Here is a 22,453-nt window from a genome sequence, read left to right as displayed (position 1 = left end):
AAATGTAAAAATAATGCATAGCATTTATCTTATTCCTTGTAATATTTTCCATCTGTCTCTGTAAGTATGACTTGCATGTAACACGCTAATAAAAGATTGGCTTTCCCCGCCGCTGAGACCTACGTTTGTGACGTTTAAATTAAAGCTTACTTGACATGTATCAGCCTCTGCCACTTCTGCTGGGAGGCTGTTCCACTTATCGACTACCCTATCGGTAACGTTGCTATAGTGATAAAGCCACTTTTCTTACTTTGCACCGAAATCACACAAAAAAACTACTTTGGCTTTAAAATGAATCTATGGAAACCTCCTAAAACATAACACAAAATTGGGAAAAAAACACGAAAACCAAATAATTTTCCTTTCTGAGCTCTTCCAGCTTTTTTATAAAGATCCATCTGCTTGCTTTACCATTACTGATCGCGCAAGCACTACCTTGTGATGGATATCATAATACCCCCCTTACTTTATCATCCATACTTGTCAAATACCCAACATGAGTGGGCCATCTTATTTACACATGGAAGATTTATATTCAGTCTTCTTTACATTGGGTAACAATTGTAACAATAAGTCTCTTCCCACATAAAAAAAAAAAAAAAAACTAAATTAATTTACCTCTCTTAATTACCACGGTAATATTTCCTTTTTTTCATCACAAAAAAATTACAAATATAAATAATTCTTAAAATATTTTTTATTTAAAATGTATAAAATAATAACACAATTATATATATATATATATATATATATATATATAATTAAATTATATTATTATATACATTTATATGAAATTAGTAATAATACAATTATATCATATTCTATATTAAATATATAGTATAATATATATATAATTAAATTATATTATTATATACAATTATATTATATTCTATATTAAATATATAGTATAATATATTCAATTTTATATATTATAGATATATACAAAAAATATTAGATATTTTTCTAATATTTATTCTTTTATGAAATATTTTAAGAATTATTAATATTTATTTAACACACACATGTATATATATATATATATATAAAAAATAAATCTTGGTTGTTTTTTGCTTTATTTTAGACCATTTTTAGTGTGGAGATTTAGCCTGAAGACACAACCCATGATGCTGTTTTTCTTCTGGTTTAGTGGAAGGACCCTTTGGGCAAATAAAGAATATAACAGAACACCGGGGAGAGGGCAGCCCTTCCCCACCGGGCTGGTAGATGAAAGTGGCCTGACCGGGGTATTACATTTTCACCCTGTACGTGGATTCTAACGTGACGCCTATTTTAGGTAGAAAAGGCTGGAAAAAAGGCAACAGGAATGGGATTATTATTTAAAGGTCAAAGGAAAAGATGTTTTTTTTTCTACAGCATTTAAAATAGTGTAGTGTACAGTACATAGAGAATGTGCTGACAGATCGGCCCCATTCGGCCCCCGGTCGTTGATCTTGTCTCCCATCCCCTCTCTCTCTCTCTCTCTTCTTTCCTCCAAGCCGGACATATTGTCTTTGATTTAGTACTTGGCGTCCGGTAAAATTATGCATTATTTTATATTGTTACATTTACAAGAAAAATTGATGAAATTGATTAAATTAGTCTTTAGTCGAAATAAGACTTTGGAGATTAATAGTTTGGATCTAGCAGATTAAGTTAAAAAAACCTGTATTTCAGGGAAAATTGCTACATTGTTAAACTTTCCTTTTTACTTTATAATGAGACTTCCTTAAATAATAATAAAAATATCTGCCTTGATTTGAGACATTGGGATATTTCCATTTGGGTACACATTATACCCATTAAAGCAAAGATACGATGTATTAAGGCAAAGGCCAATTATAAAGAAAAGCTTTCCCAGTTACTTAGTGCCTTTATATCAGAAGTAGAACGCGGCTCTGACACCCAAGCTTGGCTAACGGTCTGCGTTTGTTTTATTTCATGCAAAGAGCTCCATTATGTGAAGAACACACATTGTTTCACATTCACTTCGAGTGCAGACATCAGCGGTCGGGGTGCGTATAGTTAATGCATTACAGTGACGAGGTAACCTCCTATAATCACAGGTTCTTATAATACACAAATACAAGAATAATGAGCAGCTGTCTTTTTCTTTCTTCCTTTCATTTTTCTTTCTTTCTTTTCCTTCTTTCCTTCCTTCCTTCCTTCCTTTCTTTCCTTTCCTGCTTTCGTCTTCCCTTCCTTCCTTGCCACCATCATTTTCTTCTTTCTCCCTTCCTTTCTTCATTCCTTTCTCTTTCTTTCTTTATTCCTTCTTTTCCTCCTTCCTTCCATCCATTCTTTCCTTTCTTTCTTTATCCTTTGTGCGATTCCTCCTTTCTTCTTCTCTTTCTTCCTTCCTTTCTTTCTTCCTTTCTTTTCCTTCCTTCCTTCCTTTCCTTTCCTGCTTTCGTCTTGCCTTCCTTCCTTGCCACCATCATTTTCTTCTTTCTTCCTTCCTTTCTTTATCCCTTTCTCTCTTTATTCCCTCCTTTCCTCCTTCCACCCATTTTTCTTTTCTTCCGTTAACCTTTGTTTGATTCCTCCTTTCTTCTTTCTTTCTTCGTTTCTTTATTTCTTTCTTTTTCATTCTTAACTCCTTCCCTTTCTCCTTCTTTCCATCCATCTATCCATGTATTCATTCATTTTTCTTTCTTACGTCCTTTCATCCACTCATCCCATTCTTTCTTCAGTTCCTCCTTTCTTCTTTCTTTATCTTTCTTAATTCATTCATTTCCTTCCATCCAGTCTTTCTTTCTTATTGATACGATGTAATGCGTGCACACACACATATACACTTATCCACATGCAACATTGTAACTATGCATTATTCTATAGAATGAAACATTTAATCTGCCTTCTGGGAAAGGGGAAATCTTTCCTGCTGCTTTGTTTAGAATGCTAACGGCTTCATATTTCTTGTTGATATTACCATGAAACAAGTTAAACAAAAGAGAATCTGTTTAATGGTTTATGTCAAAGGGCTCCCAAGTATTTGGAAATATATCGAATCTCCGTATTCCTGGTATGCATTCATATTAATCACATGTTTATGGGAAGTCTAATATACACTCTGCTACACGAATAATGATGATAAATTACATTTTTTTCTAACGCTTTCATAAATAATTGAATTAAAAAAACACATAAAATACTATATTTTTCTTCTGTTTTATGTTATTGCTGTCATTTGAGTACTATGGTTATGTAATAAAGATATACTATGTGTCAGATTTTGTTTTCAAGATCTTTTTTTTATCTCTGTAAGTAGACAGAGGGAATTATTAACCCTCGGGAGGCAGACATTTCTTTGTTGGTCTAATGGTACTTATTTAGAAACAAGCTTTTAAAAACCTGTAGCCATTTCTTGAAAATATAAAATTCAACCTTGAGGCTATTATATGGCCTCTGAATGGTAAAAAGAAAAAAAAAAAAGATTTTAAAATAGCTGTGAAAATAATGGCAGCTACAGGGGCTATTAGAGATGGATTTTATAATGTGTATGTGAGAGGAAAAAAGAAGTAAAATGTAATGGAAAATTAATGGGTAAAAAGAGAATCTACTTCTTATAATAATTTCAACACTATAATAACGATTATAATTATAACGCTTTTTAATATTGCTAATCATTTTTAACAGTTATAGTTTGTCCCATGGAAAAAAATGTTTTCTCCTTCAGCTTAACCCCCAGCACTGTATACAGTAATATAACCCCCAGTGCTGTATACAGTAATATAACCCCCAGCGCTGTATACAGTAATATAACCCCCCAGCGCTGTATACAGTAATATAACCCCCAGCGCTGTATACAGTAATATAACCCCCCAGCGCTGTATACAGTAATATAACCCCCAGTGCTGTATACAGTAATATAACCCCCAGCGCTGTATACAGTAATATAACCCCCCAGCGCTGTATGCAGTAATATAACCCCCAGCACTGTATACAGTAATATAACCCCCAGCGCTGTATACAGTAATATAACCCCCAGCACTGTATACAGTAATATAACCCCCAACGCTGTATACAGTAATATAACCCCCAGCACTGTATACAGTAATATAACCCCCAGTGCTGTATACAGTAATATAACCCCCAGCGCTGTATACAGTAATATAACCCCCCCAGCGCTGTATACAGTAATATAATCCCCAGCGCTGTATACAGTAATATAACCCCCAGCGCTGTATACAGTAATATAACCCCCCAGCGCTGTATACAGTAATATAACCCCCCAGCGCTGTATACAGTAATATAACCCCCCAGCGCTGTATACAGTAATATAACCCCCAGCACTGTATACAGTAATATAACCCCCAGCGCTGTATACAGTAATATAACCCCCCAGCGCTGTATACAGTAATATAACCCCCAGCGCTGTATACAGTAATATAACCCCCAGCGCTGTATACAGTAATATAACCCCCCAGCGCTGTATACAGTAATATAACCCCCAGCGCTGTATACAGTAATATAACCCCCCAGCACTGTATACAGTAATATAACCCCCAGCGCTGTATACAGTAATATAACCCCCCAGCGCTGTATACAGTAATATAACCCCCAGCACTGTATACAGTAATATAACCCCAAGCGCTGTATACAGTAATATAACCCCCCAGCGCTGTATACAGTAATATAACCCCCAGCGCTGTATACAGTAATATAACCCCCAGCGCCCCCTCGAACCTCGTTGAGTTTGGCGGTGGACCGGTGTTCCCTCTGAGGTGAGGTTTTTTTTCTACTGTTTTGAAGATTTTGTTAAATTTGACAGAACATGCTTTACTGATAAAAGCCCCCTACCCCCCCCCCCGGGGGGCAAAACTTTGTCCTCTTCTTCATTCCAAAAACGGTGTACTTATCTGCAGGTCGCCCCAATAGGACGACCTGCAAATTATTTTCCGGCAGAGGGGCTGCCGTCGCCCCGAACCCGCTGCCCTGACCCCGACCTGAATACGCCCCGGCCCCATGGACAGTGCAGAAACGAAAACCCAGTTCAATGAATGCACCGGAAAAAACTGATCTTTTGGTGAGGTCATGCGAACTTTTACTACGGATCGATCTGTTTGTCATGAAAACAACTCCAAACTCGATTTACTTTCAGCCGCCAGAAGCCGTGTCTTTGTAAGATCCTGGCAGGTACGCACCGCGACTCAAAATAATATCGACGTTTCTTCTTAAATCTCTTATCCGCTTGACAATACCGCGTATTGATCTATACATACCCTCCAAAAAAACAATCAATGGTGACCGTTTCCGAAAGAACGCCAGCCGCAGCCACGGGAACTTCCATGCGCGAGACGAGCGACTCACACAAAAAAGCCGGAAGACCTTGATCTCTGCTCAGAAAGAACACGCAAGATATCTCGTGTTTAAAAGATCAGCATGTGCTCCTCAAAACAAAAAAACATACGCTAATTATAAACATTATCAAACCGGCGCGACGCGAAGCGATTGTGTTTCTATCGGAACGTTCTGGAAGATCTTCGAGACGAAAGAGTGTTTCAGACAACTGACCCCATTGCGGTTCTTTATGTGTTAACCACGAAAAAAAGAATTCCATTAGTTACTTTGTAGCAAAAAAAAAAAAAAAACACAAAAAGAATCTGTTATTAAAAAAAAAAGGAACCGCCAGGGTTGGTCTAAACTGGGTATTATCAAGAATTTTGATTTAAAAGTAGATACGTGGAACAGCCTCCCAGCAGAAGTGGTAGAGGCTAATTTACCCATCCGCCGGCAGGGTTGATAAATGACTCTACCGGAATCATTCTAGCAGCTGCGAAAGCAACCGGCCCTCGTTAACTGAGTGTCCTCTGATCCTCGTTTTATTTTTCTTGTACTTTCTCCAAAATAAATAAGAAAATCGGGTTTAAATTACTCGGCAGATTTCCTTTTTTTTTTTTTTTCCTGGGGGGGTTAAGCTGTCCTGAGCGCTCTCTTAGCCCCCCCGATCACAGAATAAAGCGGCATCCGCTCCTCGCTGCGTCCGAACACATGGAAGGGATCAGGCTTTTGGCTGCATTCATGTGAAACTCGCTCCGCTCTCTAATGACACGCAGCTCTCGGAAAGTTTTCGAGCCGCCGTTTCCCACCCTCTGAAGTGTTTTATTTTTATTTAAAATTGAAATTTTTTCAAAATACTTTTTTTTTCTCGGGGGATTTAAGGAAAGGATAAGAAATTTTCCTTCACACGCGACCGCGAAAAATGGAAAGTGGCTTTTAAAACGTGGAATCATATCTATTCCCGGCTACTCCTCGGGGCAGAATAAGCGAATGACATCATTAGGGTTACAATGTTCTTAAATGAAACACTCAGATTTGTTTTATATGCAGTAAACGATGGTGATATATATATATATATATATATATATAAAAATATATATATAATAATTATTATTATTATTATTATTATTATTATTAATTAAATGAATAATGCCCCTAAGAAATTCATCTCTCGGGGCTAATTCACTAAACCCTGGACTGCTCCTGACTAAGTCGGTGTTAAAGTGATTTTTTACGTTCCCGAATCATAAATGTTCCCATTCTATACGCTTAATAAACTCATGTAATGGAGTTTACAGATTAAAATAAATAATGTCCAGGGCGCTCTAAAGCGGGTGCAACAACTTCTAGTAACCATGCGTTGATACATTAAATACAGACCTTTGTGGGGGTCAGTAAGTTAGAGAAGTGTGTGTTTGAGCGTATGCGTATACGTGTATGGTGTTAGAATGAGTGTGTGTAAGTGAATGGTGTTAGAGTGAGTCTGTGTTAGTGTATGGTGTTAGAGTGAGTGTGTGGGTGTATTACTGTATGGCGTCAGAGTTTGTTAGTAAATGGTGTTAGAGTGAGTCTGTGTTAGTGTATGGTGTTAGGGTGAGTGCATGTTAGTGAATGGTGTTAGAGTGAGCGTTTGTCTGCACTGCTCCATTCCCCACCCCCAGCTATTTAATGTGCACAGCGTGTGTTTAGCCGAACGCATCATTCTCTCCTGCCGCGTGATATACTTACTGTCAGTCAGCTCCGGCATGGCTCGGGAAGGGCTCAGAGTGGGGTCTAACAAGATCCCACTCATGGACAGAATCCGCTCCAATTGGTTTTATCGAGTGAAAGTGGGACCTCAGGGGGATGCACGGCGGCTCTGGAGATAAGAGATAACACGTATGAGAGCGCCTGGGCTATAGGCTGTCCCATCGCGTCCACTCAGAGCTGTTTTGTACCCGATCTTGAAGTAGTAGTCGCACCTGAATCCGTAGACCGAGGCTTAAGCCTAGCACCCAAAACATAGCCTACGGTCAACGCCAGGAATATATACGGAAAAAGGTGAATGCCTTAATTTGCATGCGCCTACCCAGAATCCCTTGTGGTTGTGGCAGCATCATGAGATTTCTGAGGGAACAATGAGCCTTCTGGCCTGTCTGTGTCTGTAGACGAGTGTTTAATAATACTTCTACTACCCCCTTAATTTTAAGTTGATTTCCTATTATATTGGAGATTGAAAGCGTGGCCTTTCATTGTTTTTTTCCCCACGTGCGCGCCCGCGTCAGCCTCTCACACCCAGTTTGAGAATACGTTCGTGGGGCTGTTCCCTCGAAATGGTTGAAGTCTGTTCCTTTTGCCTCGCTATTTAGGAGAGGATGTGTGCTCACACTCACACTCACACTCACACTCACACTTGTATCAGTGCCAGCCAGCATGAGATTTCCAGGCGCTTTATAAAAAAAAATCCGCTAAAAAAAAAAGGTTAATTGCGCATCCACAGTTTTTTTTTTTAACTCTTTACAGTAAATCTGCGGCACTGAAGGGGTTAACTGTAGAAAAAGCCGCGTTTCCCCCATCCCGGCCGGTGTGTCTTGTAGGCGTGAGACGTGTCTGTTGATAGATGGAGTGCCGCTGTGTAAGAAGCAGTCCCTTTTACAACCGTCAGCCTTTGATGAATGACCCCGGCGGTCTCTGAATGTTTGAGCCTCTTTCAGGGTCTCTGTCTCTTTGTATTTGTTTTTTTTCCCCAAAATGGCCATTTTCTGTTGTTTTTTTTTACTGTAAGGATGCAACCCGATATTTCCGCCCTCCTGGCGTCTGTAAATAAAAAATGGAGTGGGGCACTTAAAAGACCCCTATACTCACTAAAAGCATGCAAAGGGTCACATGAGAAGCAGGAAACAGAATTAACTCTCAAAATGCTGGGGGGGGCTTTAAACGAGCTGAATCGAACTCTCGGCAGTAACCTTAAAATCTTAAATCAAGAACGTCCTTTTATGGTAAAGATATTTACTAAATGTGATGCGTATTACCCTCTACCACCTCTGCCGAAAGGCTGTTCCACTTATCTACCACCCTGTCTGGAAAACCAGAATCTGTTTTTAAGAAGCTCACTTTCTACTCAGATAAAAAAAATATAACAATATGAGATTATAAAAAAAATCATTCAAAGATCCAAATCTGTAGATTTTCTGTTAACAGGTTCCTCAATGTTTTTTTTTTACGTTTGAATAGAGACGCCTACAGTAAAAATACGCTGCGCCGCTACAAATATATTCGGAATCGCTGCAATTATCTCCGTGGAGAGGGGGTTTTTTTTATTTCAATGAGTTTTAAAGATGATTCGAGGTCATCGCCTGTATTTTGAACAAAAAAGGAAGTGGTTTCTTGAACCTCCGCTAAGCATCCGACCGAGGCTGAATTAACGACTGTGTTCGATCGAACTCCCGATGCTCGTAAAGCTGTGGATCTTTTGAAACAGAAGCTTAAAAACGCAATTTAAATTGTCCCCGGGAATCCTCATCGACGAGGATTAATATACACTTCAGATAAGATACTCAGCTTCAGGAGAAGCTGCAGCTACAGAGCTGCAGTGCAAAGCCCCCGACGTGGCCGTCCGAAACAGCTGATCGGCGGCAGGAAAATGCTCCCATTGAAGTCAAAGGCTGTGTTTTCTGCGCACGCCCCCATCAGGGGGTCTCAGCTCCCCCTCTGCGACCGTCATCCCCACTGCGCAGCGCCAGGATATGATGTCATATCCCGGCGCCCCGTGCCGTAAAAGGTATATAGCACTTTTCTATAGCATTAACGGGCCAGTTGGGGAAATGGGCCCATTGAGTATCGGCACAGCGCAGCCCCCCCTAGTTTTGGAGAAGAGGGGCTGCCCCCACCCTGGACCTTGACCCCAGTAATACGTCGCTGCACTAAGGTGAACCGGCCCTTTAAAGGAACAGTCATGTCTTTGATGTGGCCATCGCTCACATTATAACATTAAGGCCCTTATTTCCTCAAGCAGTCGCGCATGATGAGAGTAGTCGTGTTAATGGAGCCCTAAAGGCGTCGGCATCCTCAGTTAAACCCTATTATTTTTAGATAACAGCGTTAACTTTTCCCGTACCAACCCCGTAATTAATCGAGACATTATCTAGAATTATGTGCCAGCGCCGCGTGTCTTTAACCCTCGAGCGGCTCCCCGGGGGCCAGTGACCCGACCTCAGCCAACGATTTCCGTAATTAACCAATTAACTTACGCCAGGTGTTAAGTCGCATCTTTCCGCAAAGGTTAGGGCTCCTCGGTATTCCCTTTAAGCTCTCGGAAAAAAAATTAGGATTTCTATAAATCTCCATGATCGGGGCCAAAAGGCTGAACTTTTTTTTTTTTTTTTAAATAAATGTGGTATTTTTGGTGTGGACAGCTCATGGCCTTCAAAATGTCCTCTTAACCCCCCCCACTACCCTCAGACAAGCTGAGAATGGATGGGGGTATTTAACTTTGTACCGAACAACCCCTGGGGGCTTTTAACCCTGGGCCGCCGTTAACATACCAGCAGTTTTCAGTCCTCTACGGGTACTTTATATACTAACCTCTGACTGTCTAACCGAGACAGAAGATAGATAAGAAGGATCATGATGATGATGACGGAAAAAAATTGAACAAATTCGGTATTATGGGGCAAAAACTAAAACCGGTTTAAAAAGGAAACAACCCAACATTTTTGAAAATTGATAAAAGTGAGACCTAGGAGCCGGCAATGAGGAATAATTGGCTTAATTAGTACCTTTTCATCCCAAAATGACACGAGACGCCTCCACCTGTCGGCTGGCCTTCAAAAATCAAAACAGGGTGACGACGCGGCGGACAACCCGCTAAAACATAAGATCAAATGAGAATCGGAGCGCGTCAGAGCCAACGATCTTACATCGGATCGCTGAGTCGTAGTCCCTTAGCAATTAATCTGCTGAAGCTTCTGCCCCCCCCACCTCCGGAAGCAGACCAGCTGCAGTACAGGCAGATGGCGCTTAATGCATAACCCTCGCGATTCACCTGTTTGAGTCGTGAAAGCGATGAGAAAATAAATCGGGGTAATTAGCCGCCGAGAGGAGCTCTAAAATGTTCTTACATCGGCGGTTCCCGCCGTCGGTTTTTATTCTGCGGATGAGTCAGATTGCTAATGTTAGCTTTTTTTACGGATGGATAAAGACGTGCGAATCGTGTATACGCCAGTCAGGCGTTATATTCCACAGATACCAGAAGACGTAGCTTTCGGCCAATCGCATGGGTGCAAACCATTGTGTGTTTGTTACTTGAATCCTATCGTGGTTGGCAAAATAAGAAACATTGGGGATCCGGTACGAAAAAGTAGACACATGGAGGGTTAATCAGGTGGAATTCCAGCAGATTGAAGAAGGGAATGGCATGGATAGGTCTAGGTAGGGTGTATTTCAGCTAGACTGACAGCTCCCTGAAGAAGCCCATGGAGGCTGAAACTTTATCTACGTTTGATGATTTTTGGGTCTTCGGGCCCTTAAAGGAGACATCTAGGATTTTTCCTACTTTTACGCGGGGCCTTACTGTAAGACGAAGCTCATTCTTGGTGAAGCCAGTCCACCAGAGAGCCGAACCCTCCTGAGATGCCAGCAAAGTCCCTTCTACCCCTCTCGTCAACACATAGAGAGTAGGAAACCAACCATGCAGGTGACCAAGGTCCAGAAAACTGCCCTCATCCATTTAATCACAAAACGCAAATATCTCATGGAACGTAGCCAAGAAGACATTCCACCATCTACCATATCTCCGTGGAATATCATACATTAAATATGATGAAGAACTTTAAAAATATTAAACGGGGAGAAAAAAAAAGAGCACAAATAGAAAATAGCTTCAGTTTATTTGGACTCATCAATATATCCATTCATATTTATTTCCCGTGCCAATAAATTATATATACATCGAGCATCATTTCACACGACATGAAATGCTTTACGCAACTTCCTGTATATACAAACATCCAGATCGATAGCTTCCTGTTAATGCTTTATTAGACAATAGAGAGTACCGGTGATATTTCATGGGGTGGAACGTCATATCAATTTTATTAACCACCAACACACAAAAGCACGTCCATTAACTCCTTGTATGCCAGATGGGTCTGATGTTTCAAAAAACAAAAAAATCTTTACCCCCCCCAAAAAAAATTTCACAAAATGCATGTTTTTTAGTTCCCGGTTTTCACAAATGACAAAATGCGTTTTTCTGCAGAGAAAGAGGAGATATTTTCTACATCAATAACGATACGATAATTACGATAATGATGATTACGATCCTCCTGGTAATAATAATGATGTCATTGTATAGCTCTACGGAATTTCATGTCGCTATATAAATCAATAAATATTAATAATTAAAGAAATTATACCGTACTCTGCTTGAAAAAAAAAGACTAAATTGTATGTTTCATATATATATATATATATATAATTAATAGATATATTTATAAATATTCAGATATATTCATAGATATATAATTAATAGATATATTTATAAATATTCAGATATATTCATAGATATATAATTAATAGATATATTTATATATATTCTACGTGTTGCTCTCTTAGGTTTTCCGAACATTCCAAACATTCCATTTGTCCGTATTGTCTTAAGAATCAATGGTTCTTAGCGGGTTCTATAGAGGGAATCGCTCAGTTTGAAGACTATATGGAAGGCAATATATTTTGTTCTTAAGGAATTCATGAAAGATATGACTGGTTGAGGTCCAAACTTAAAAATGAACCCAGCCAATAGAGAGAGAGAGAGAGGTCAGAGGCTACCACGGCCTACAGAACAGTCTTTGTTGAACCTGTGATTAAGGAGAGAGTTCATCATCTTTACATTACGCGGGGTCAGTTTCGGTCAGGTTATCAGCTTGCGTTCTTGGATACATTGCAGAAGTAATGAAGTAAAACAGGACTTTTTATGGTAACTCTACCTATTGGTGCCCGAAGCCCTTGTGTTATGGGGGGCTTCTCTAAATGAGAAACAGCAAGGGGTCTACACTTTTAACTGGGGGGGGGTTATAAGACCAGGCAAATATTTGGACCCTTGATAGAGTAGGAGAGGAGATGTCTCTGAGCTGAACCAGAAAGCAAGTCATGGTGGTGAAGATCAGACTCGTATATGAGCGGACACCAAATGAAATCACCCAGAATCCTCTAGAACTCGTACGCGGCGCCAGACAAGTATTCCACCCATCGGGATTATGGGAAGGAATAAGCAATTGAAAATACGGTTGGGTAAATATAGTTGTCCTTTTGTTCTAGATTGCTTACTGGGCATCACGAGGGTTCTAGATCTAGCTGGTAGATGGTAGAGTTATAGGTGACCCCAATCGACATGGACATTGACTTCCATATTGCTGGAAGAGGTGACCCCAGTTGACGTGGACAATGACACTCATATTGGTTCTTTATTATTATTATTATTATTATCTTTTATTTATATAGCGCCAACAGTTTACGCAGCGCTTAATACAATACATAAATTCAAGGGGTATGACAAGACAAGAATTGACAGACTAAGACAAACCGATACATTCGGTGGAGAGAGCCCTGCTCGTAAGCTTACAATCTAGAGGGAAAATGGGGTGATAAACATAAGGCATAGAGAAAGGGTGAGGGGTATTGTGGGGGTATCAATGACAAGGATGTTCTAGCAGCTAAGATGGTGCGGCTTCTCTGAAGAAGTGGGTTTTTAGATGTTTCTTGAATGTCGGGAGGGAGGGTGAATTCTGAAGGCTCCTTGGGTTCTCCTCCATTACAGTAACAGAAATGACCCATTAAGACATCTTCCAGACCCCCACCGGGTTTGAAGAGCTTGAGGAGCAGGTCCGACCTTTTATATTCTGGGTACCCCGCTTATTATATTTTATCTGTGACGTTCTAGATGTTGAAGGAGACAAGGGGTAATCCGTTAGCTTGCACCATGTTTTGTCTTCACCAATGGAATCACGGATACACGGAACATTCTAGATCTGTCTGGGCTTCTGTAATCTTAGATAACAATAAATTTGGAATTTCTTCACCGGTTTGCGAATGCAGTTTATAAAAAGCTGTCGTTGGTCTCGTCTTAGATTCAGGAGCCGTCTGTCTATCCCATGCATGTTTAATCCCCTCGCTGTATTACCCTCTACCACTTCCGCTGGGAGGCTGTTCCACTTATCTACCACCCTTTCAGTTAAGTAAAACATCCTCACATTTTATCTGAGCCTCTAGTTTTAGATTATGGCGTAACATCTCTCCTCCTTTAAACTAAACTTCCCTCCTGTACTTTGTTAAATCCCTTTATGTATTTAAATATCTCTTTCCCATCCCCCCTCCCATCCCATTTTCCATTTTAGTCGCCCTCCTCTCTCTCCAGAAAAGCAGCGGAGTAAATAAGCCGGTACGTTCATTTTTTTTTTTTAGAATTTAACCCATCTGACACCGATTGGGTATAGCGCGGCATGATGCATTATTTTGTGACAGCGCCATATTTTTATTAGCGGCAGAATCGAATTTGCCCATAAACAACGTACGCCGTCGAAGCAGCAGCCAGAAAAGAGAAGCAAATCATAACCGTGCGGAAATTTACATAAAAAAAACAAACAAAAAAAACAGTCTGTACCATTTTTCCAGATAGCGATGATAATGCATAGGTAACAAGAATAGGCAAAACTATCCTCCGCAGCAAATATGGAATCGGAAATGTTTCGTTTTTTTTTTTACATATATACAAATCGGGTTCCTTTAAACGTCACTCGGCCACCATGATCTTCAAACAGAGTCTACATGGAGTCCGCGGATCACTATTTCCACTTCATGAAAGCGAGGCGTTTGTTTGCCGAGAGCGTTCCGTGCGCATGTAGCTATTCCCACCAGCAGGCGGCCATTTTTTCAGACCTTACTGGTCTGCATGTGCCCGTTGAATTCAGAGTTCCGTGACGTCAGCATGGTCTCCTGAACGCGGCTGCTCTTCTCCTGTCGGTTCTCCGTCAGGTCGGCGTCCTTGATGCCGTTGCTCTTTCGAAGGCACAGGACCTTCTGAAAGCTCTGCTTGAAATTGTCCGAGAGGAAACCGTACAGTATGGGGTTGGCGCAACTGTTGGCGTACGATAGGATGACAACAAAAAAGTACACTCCGACAAAGGCCGGCTCTTCGGGCACGATGAACGTCAAGTTCACGATGTTCAGAATGTAGAAGGGAAGCCAGCAGAATACAAAAACGGCTACTATAATAACCACCATCCTTGTTACTTTGCGCTCGGATCTTCTACGTCTCGTGGATCCCACGCGGAGCCCTGAAGACTTTACCTTAATTACGATTAAAAGGTAGCAGAGGCAAATTACGAGCAGAGGTCCAAAGAAACCCAGCACAGACGTATATATGATGAACGCGGCGGACCAGATGCTCACAGGTTCCGGCCAGTTAATGTTGCAGGTCAGTAAGTCCTGCTGGACGTCCGAGAAGATGATTACTGGGAGGACAACCAGGAAAGAGAAAGTCCAAACCGTGGCGCTGATGAGCTTTGCCACCCTTGGTCTCCTCCACTTTGTTGACTTGATTGGGTGGACCACGGCCAAGTAGCGGTCGATACTCATGACGGTGAGGCAGAAGATGCTGGTGAATTGGTTAATGCCGTCCACGGTCATCACCAACCGGCAAAGAAATGTCCCAAAAGGCCAGTAGGAGATAGCGTTTTGGGTGGCAAGGAAAGGCAATCCTAACATAAATAGAACGTCAGCAACGGCCAGGTTTAGGATGTAAATGTTGGTGACGGTCTTCATTTTGGCATAACGGAGGACAACATAAATGACCAAAGTGTTGCCGCTGAGTCCAATAGCGCAGACCAACAGGTAAATAAAAGGGATAAGTACGGAACTCATTCCCGTTATAGCAGATTCCACCACTGTTACATTCTCAGTAATGTTTTTGTACAAAGTCAGGTTGGCGTCCGATTCCGTGGGTTCCATGAAAGAAGCCATCGGGAGGGATATGGGATCCATGGTCATGGTGACAATTCTTCTTCAACACAATGGAAACATCGCTGAAACAAAGAAAAAAGAAACAGTGTTACAAAATGTCCCTTAACTAGGAAATAACCTCATCATTCATCCTCACCATCATATTAGTAACAACTTTCCAACCTGAAGTAGTCTTCATCAGGCTTTCTTATGACTGATGATGGCTTCTTCAGGTTGAAACATCGCTACCAATAGAGTACAAGGGGTATTGTTCTTCATGTCTAGTTTATGGGATTTACAGGTCAGTCCCTCTCAGGTTTACACCTCTTATTAGTTCATTTATTTAAGTGATATGTTCTATTTTACTAAAGCGTCCCACAGCCTTGCATACTCTCCCTGGTTCTAAAAGCGTTGACCGCGGGTTGACTTGGCTTGGAATTCACACTCATCGGCCGTGATAATGAGCAAAAAACATTGCAACAGAATCATGATACGAAGTACAAGTTCTCCAAAGGGATGAGAATCTCAACACTGAGGATCGACGCTATCTGCTGGGATCGCTCATGGAGTCCATCGGCCACCCTTATTATTCTTTAAGAATTTAATCAATGTTTGGAGAGCTTTGTTCTTCAAATTTAAGACGCTTGAAACATTTAACCCCTTAATGGCAAAGGCCGTACATGTACGGGCTCAAAATGCATTGTTTTCAATGGGTTTTAGGGACCGCCCTATTGTCCTTAAGGGGTTAAACCCATGTGTAGCGTACAAAGTGTTGGTTTGACAATTCATCTTAGAGGGCTTCACTGTAAACCTGAGGGATCTCTTCATGATGGTGGGGAAAATGAGCTTCTAGTCGGTCCGGATGGATGAGTTTGAGGGGGTTTGGGCAGGTGGGGAAATAATTATGGGGGGTTTGGCCCAAAAAGTCATCATTTTTAATCCCTATCATCTCACAAAATGGCTTAATTGGTGGGAAAACATTTGGATGCTCCGATGAGCTAAGTAGCTATTGGCTAAAACATGAACGATGCTTCACTGGTGATTGGACTCGAACCATAAATCGGATTATTTGGAACGCATGGGGATTTCGCAAAAACAGAAAGTTTGGTTCATGATTCGGTAACCCATTTTTCTTTTTTTTTTAAAAATAAATAAATAAAAACTTAAAAAGTGAGCCTATGACTTCAGAAATATTTTATTCTAAGGAAACAACTCGGTATTGTTTGTTTAGCCGCCATTTGGGTTTCAAAGGAAAGGAAAACAACCCACATTTTCGTGAAACGCTGGATTAGGGATCATTTTGGACGCCGGGTTTCGCGCTTCGAGCCGCGGGAGATTTTTCTCGTCTCTAATTGCTCACCTCCTGTGTTTTTGAGGAATTGACTCCACTCCACCGCTTCTAGTGACAGCAAATATTCAGAGCTTATCGACTTTTGTATTTTTTTTGTATTTTTTATTTTTATTTTTTTACCACCGATTCGTATAGCTGTGGAGCAACCCTCTTCGGTTTTCACTGCCGGCGCCTCTGCAAATTATAACTCTGTATCTCCCACCGTTTTGATCTAAATTACTGTTATTTCCAGGCTGCCAACATGTCATTATCTTTACCTTGAAAGCTAATCTGTTGTGGGCACAAGACGTGGTGACAGCGGTATCATGGTCTCCCCCGGCGGTAAAGGTGGGCTTTTCATCCCATCCTCAGCATCGTGATACATTCAACCTCACTGTATCAGCCAGACAAAGAGTATTCATCTACTTAAAGCAAGGAGAAAGGTTGGCGTGGGACCATTGAAACCCGGTCAACACTCAAGGAGATAATGGTCATCTCTTCTTGGCCACCATGGAACTTGGTGATCAGACGCCGGATCGTGAGCTGCTTAGAATTACTTTGTATAAATGAAGCCGTAGCTCTGCAGTCGGATACTTGGAGCCGTAAAACAAAGTTTTGGGTAAGTTTCATAAATTGCAAACCTAATCCTACGCACTTGGGCTAATTCTGCTCGTCGTTTGCCAGTTCCTTAAACCCCCCCCTGCTGACTACAATTCAGCATTCTTCTCCTATCATCATTTGTGACAAATGTGGGGATTTATACTTAATATTTGTAAGGATTCTGAGCTTCTGCTGCCCTATATGTCACATGACCAGTCATGATGTCACGACATGCGCTGAATGACATCAGTGGGTGGAAACTGCCTGCTTCTGTCCATTTTTGTTCTTCTCAATGCTTTCATGGGAGCTATCGCAGAAATGGATAAAAAAGCCGAACAGTTCTTATCCACAGTTTCTTGTATGTGTCTAAGGAGCAGAATATCACACAACATGACCTGTCATGGGCAAGAAGATGCCCTCCACCCTCATCAAAGCCAAGATGAGGAGTATTGAGAAGTAGACCTTTTTTAGACTGGAGTCAACCAAGATGACCTCTGCCTTGGTGCTGTCCCGGGTCTCTGCCCTCAACTCCACGTGAGATACAATGTTTCTGTGATGTCACCACGCACGCCAAGGTCGGGAACAGTGTCCGTGGACAGCCAGCCATGTCCTTCAACCGGTAAAGAGATCGGGTCATCTACCGGTCATGACCCTGCTTAAAATCTGCTGTACGCGTAAATATAAGACGATACAAAGTAGCCAACCAAGCCTCGTATTGGGCAACGTGCGTCAAAGCCCCCGGTTCCCCCACCCAGCTAGTGATGAGGCGTGTGTTGGAGGGGCCGATCCCTGCGCCGTCCCACTGAACACCCTTACTTGTTACCAAGTTACTGTCCAAGGGCTGGTTTTCCGTACAGCTGGTCGAATCTTTCACTTGAGCGGCGTTGGTTAATGACTTTGTAACGCACGGCGAGGCAATCTGCCCACTCGAGGAGGTTTCTTTTGCATTTAACACAGATTAGCATCGTCCAATTCCATCCATCCCGTCATATTTGCTTTGCTCTCAGTAAGAGAAAGTTCATCTGGACTACCCAGCGCGCCATCAATTATTAACCTAGACACGATATTTGGACTGTATAGATACGGTCCCAAACTGGAAAGAGGGAGACAAAGTGATTGGAGTCTTGTTAACCCTTTCCGTATGCACACCAGGGGCCACTAAATGGTCACTCAGAGGCCGTAGATCGGAAACCTGCTCCCTCCGCTACCAAGCGGACCATTATCATGATGGTGGCAAAGTCTGAAGTCTCTAGCTGACCTCCAAACACCGGTGGCATTGGCAAAGAAGGTTGCCATAGCAGCATTTGTATATAATATTAGAAACACAATTGCATTTAATGTTAGTTGTTTGTTTAATTTTAGATAAGGATCTTAGAACCGATCCCCAAACTTCTCAACACTCTCCATGAACCCCCTGTACATATATATAGAATCGACCCCATTCGGCCCCATTCGGCCCCCGTCTAGTCGCCCGTTTCTCCTGCTGTAACGACTCAAACCTTAATCAGTCGTTGGTCTCGTCTTAGATTCAGGAGCCGTATGTCTATCCCATGCATGTTTAATACCCTCACTGTATTACCCTCTACCACTTCTGCTGGGAGGCTGTTCCACTTACTTACTACCTTCTCGGTAAAGTAAAATACTTACATAAAGTAAATGGGTTTCCATTTCCAGTAAAGACCATGAGATGTAAGACATGGAATCAACTAATCAACTCTTCTATCATGTGTTACTGCACCATATCACGGCCTTGTGTGTTCCATATAATTGGTATATAGGAGGTAGAATTGTATATTTTGCTGCATTCTATGAGACCGCTGTCTGTTTCCATGGCTGTTACTGCATCACGCGTCCTTTTATATTAAACACTTATTTATATGATACCCGTGACGGTCACTGCATTATATACCGTTATATCCTGGGCATGAATCGTATCGCGTAGTATATTGGATTCTAGCAGATACTTATTGAAACTATCATTTCTAAGCTTAAAACATGAGCTATGTATATATATATATATATATATATATAACCGGTATATCTCGTGCCGCTGCATACTGTGTTATTTCAGGTAGGGGTCCACATAGCGGTATTAAGTATCACACTGATACCCACCAGCGGACTGACTCTCATTACATGCACTCTGCTTGCAAAGCATGTTAATTTTAATGCACTTTCAGAACACGGCAGAAGTTGTTAAAAGGGAACGTGAACACAGAGTAAGTGGAATTATTAAGTGCGTTAACGCGAGGTATTAACCCTTACCAGGTGTACAAGAGATTTCACATATTTTAATGCCCTAGGAATGTGCAGAACGGAAGGCGGTAGAGCTCACACTGATGGTAGGTAAAGGGTTATACCACCTAGCATACAGCGTAACAGCATAAAATCCTCCGGCAGATCGGCCCCATTCGGCCCCCGTCTAGCCTACCTGTTTCTCCTGCTGTAAAGACTCAAACCTTAATCAGTCGTGGGTCTCGTCTTAGATTCAGGAGCCGTATGTCTATCCCATGCCTGTTTAATACCCTCACTGTATTACCCTCTACCACTTCTGCTGGTTGGCTGTTCCACTCATCAACCACTCCCTCAGTAAAGTAAAACTTCCTTACACATCCATATATATTGAGTATCTGAATCTGATGTCCTGTATACAGCCCCATATATACAGAGTTCAGGCTTTATTTAACTCATTGCATTCCAGAACATCCCTCCCAGTGCATTCTTCTTCTTTCCATGGCAGAGCAGTGATTCCCCCTATTTCCCGTTCCCTTGCCCGGGACGGGATTGATCGGTCTAACGATACCCAGCGGCTTTGACGGCGACGAATGTTGCTACACACAACACTGCAACACATTCAGCAAATCTTAGCTTGGGTTAACCCGGGAAATGAAACGTAGTTATTAGGATTCCATGCAGAGATGAGATGGGTTGTAAGGGTTTGGAGTTGGGGCAGATCAAGCGATATCACAAGTTGAACGCATTCATGAAAACGGCCATAAATCACTTTATGAAGAGGTTCCCGGCACAGCTCAAAATATGCTCCACCTGATACACACAATTATGTAACTTCACCGGTAACTTCACCGGTCATTGATTAGCGGTGTTACAATATCTTATAGAAATACAATATATTTGCAACATTTTACCAAAACAGGAATCTTTAAAAAATCTGCTCTCTTGCTAAGGATGTCGAAGCTCTTCCTACGGGTAAAAGGGACTGCACCGGGTGATATGCACCGAGACAGCGTCCGTTCAGCACAGGAACCTTCTCTTCTTAGCATGGCTAAGGGGCTGGAGAGAGAGTCTATAGAATGTTTAGGAGCCAGAGAGAGAGATCCTATGGAATGGTGTAGGAGCTGGAGAGAGCTTTTATCAAATTGCTCAGGAGCTGTAGAGAGGTTCTATAAAATATTTCAGGTCCTATAAAGAGATTCTTCAAAATGTCTCAGGTGCTAGGGAGAGCTTCTACAGAATGCCCAAGGTGCTAGGGAGATCTTCTACAGAATGTCTCTGGTGCTGGGGAGAGCTTCTACAGAATGCCCAAGGTGCTAGGGAGAGCTTCTACAGAATGCCCAAGGTGCTAGGGAGAGCTTCTACAGAATGCCCAAGGTGCTAGGGAGAGCTTCTACAGAATGCCCAAGGTGCTGGGGAGAGCTTCTACAGAATGCCCAAGGTGCTGGGGAGAGCTTCTACAGAATGCCCAAGGTGCTGGGGAGAGCTTCTACAGAATGCCCAAGGTGCTGGGGAGAGCTTCTACAGAATGCCCAAGGTGCTAGGGAGAGCTTCTACAGAATGCCCAAGGTGCTGGGGAGAGCTTCTACAGAATGCCCAAGGTGCTAGGGAGAGCTTCTACAGAATGCCCAAGGTGCTAGGGAGAGCTTCTACAGAATGCCCAAGGTGCTAGGGAGAGCTTCTACAGAATGCCCAAGGTGCTGGGGAGAGCTTCTACAGAATGCCCAAGGTGCTGGGGAGAGCTTCTACAGAATGCCCAAGGTGCTGGGGAGAGCTTCTACAGAATGCCCAAGGTGCTGGGGAGAGCTTCTACAGAATGCCCAAGGTGCTAGGGAGAGCTTCTACAGAATGCCCAAGGTGCTGGGGAGAGCTTCTACAGAATGCCCAAGGTGCTAGGGAGAGCTTCTACAGAATGCCCAAGGTGCTGGGGAGAGCTTCTACAGAATGCCCAAGGTGCTGGGGAGAGCTTCTACAGAATGCCCAAGGTGCTGGGGAGAGCTTCTACAGAATGCCCAAGGTGTTGGGGAGAGCTTCTACAGAATGTCTCAGGAGCTGGGGAGAGCTTCTACAGAATGTCTCTGGTGCTGGGGAGAGGTTCAGTAGAATAGTTTAGGAGCTGAAGAGAGGTTCTATAGAATTGCCCAGGAGCTGGAGAGCGGTTCAGGTGCCCCCCCCCATACTGTCTTACCTGTATGTCTCTAACTTGTCTCCTTCCAGATATAATTACACTCTTTCCATCCCGGCAGACAATTGAATTATCACATTTAAAGGGAGCCCCAGCAACTCATTAATGACTCCGAACTGTCCTCAATGCTTTTACTCGGGTGTCTTCTCCAGGTGAGGCTGTCCACCTGCTAGGGAGGTCAATCCTTCTCCTCTCTCTGCCAGCAGCAGACCGGAGTCTTCAAAACCCCATGCAATGTGCCTAATATCAACACATCTGCTTCCAAAGTGCATCAAATAAATATAAACCCTTACATTGCCTTTCAAACAAGCCCCTTGGATCAGCAACAGACTTTCCTTGCACGCAGGTGGCTGGAGGATACAGAGGGTTCCACTTCAGCAGCTGAATCAAGTCCTTCTTGCCTCTGCAGTAGGAGTGAATCTATTTGTCCTTTACTCATAGACTCCCAGTAATGGATATTCAGTAGGTGAGGCTGCTGATGGCAAGTGCACCCTCAGCTTACAAGGCATCTGAGTGCTCCTTGCTCCCTGTGTGAGCTGAGAGGCATGAGTGTCATTCTGCAGGACCAGACTGTGCCTGAGGACTGACAACCCCCCCCCCACCAACTCCCCCCCCCCATCCCAACTCCCGCCTAATCCACATCACTGCATTGCCAAACCAAGTGTGTGATCGATTCATGGCTGGGGTGTTATACACTTCTTATTGCAAGAACAGGTATTTCCCCCCCAATTCTTTTCTAAATCAATCAAGCAAATAAGGAAGTTGAGGGTGGTAGGGCTGTAAAAGTAGATATATGAAGATATATAATATTATCAGGAAAAAAAACATTTACATTTTGTAAATTCTCCATT

General features: G+C 42.2%; 1 protein-coding gene and 1 long non-coding RNA gene across 3 annotated transcripts; both read right to left on the bottom strand.

The window, feature by feature from the left end:
* Positions 1-2,195: 2,195 nt before the first annotated feature.
* On the bottom strand, positions 2,196-2,777 carry LOC128502035 (uncharacterized). The gene is made up of 2 exons (XR_008355081.1): positions 2,528-2,777; positions 2,196-2,317 (listed from the first exon to the last, which is right to left on the bottom strand). It is a non-coding gene; the product is annotated as an uncharacterized LOC128502035 (long non-coding RNA).
* Positions 2,778-13,765: 10,988 nt separating this feature from the next.
* Positions 13,766-22,089, bottom strand: SSTR5 (somatostatin receptor 5). Of its 2 annotated transcripts, none has more exons than XM_053471724.1 (2): positions 21,606-22,089; positions 13,766-15,338 (listed from the first exon to the last, which is right to left on the bottom strand). In XM_053471724.1, exon 2 carries the CDS (start codon positions 15,301-15,303, stop codon positions 14,188-14,190), a length of 1,116 nt encoding a protein of 371 aa, XP_053327699.1. In that variant the 5' UTR covers positions 15,304-15,338; positions 21,606-22,089; the 3' UTR covers positions 13,766-14,187. The 2 variants fall into 2 exon arrangements, with proteins under 2 accessions (XP_053327699.1, XP_053327700.1); XM_053471725.1 differs by lacking the exon at positions 21,606-22,089 and adding an exon at positions 18,002-18,099.
* Positions 22,090-22,453: the final 364 nt, after the last annotated feature.

The sequence above is a fragment of the Spea bombifrons genome, chromosome 7, assembly GCF_027358695.1.
Source record: "Spea bombifrons isolate aSpeBom1 chromosome 7, aSpeBom1.2.pri, whole genome shotgun sequence".
Classification (NCBI taxonomy): Eukaryota; Metazoa; Chordata; class Amphibia; order Anura; family Pelobatidae; genus Spea; species Spea bombifrons.
The sequence above is the reverse complement of the archived record's forward strand: the minus strand, read 5'-3'. Positions and strand labels throughout refer to the sequence as shown.

What these genes read in the sequence shown, in the direction of transcription:
- SSTR5 (XM_053471724.1), bottom strand. Translation starts at nt 15,303, where the DNA reads ATGACCATGGATCCCATATCCCTCCCGATGGCTTCTTTCATGGAACCC.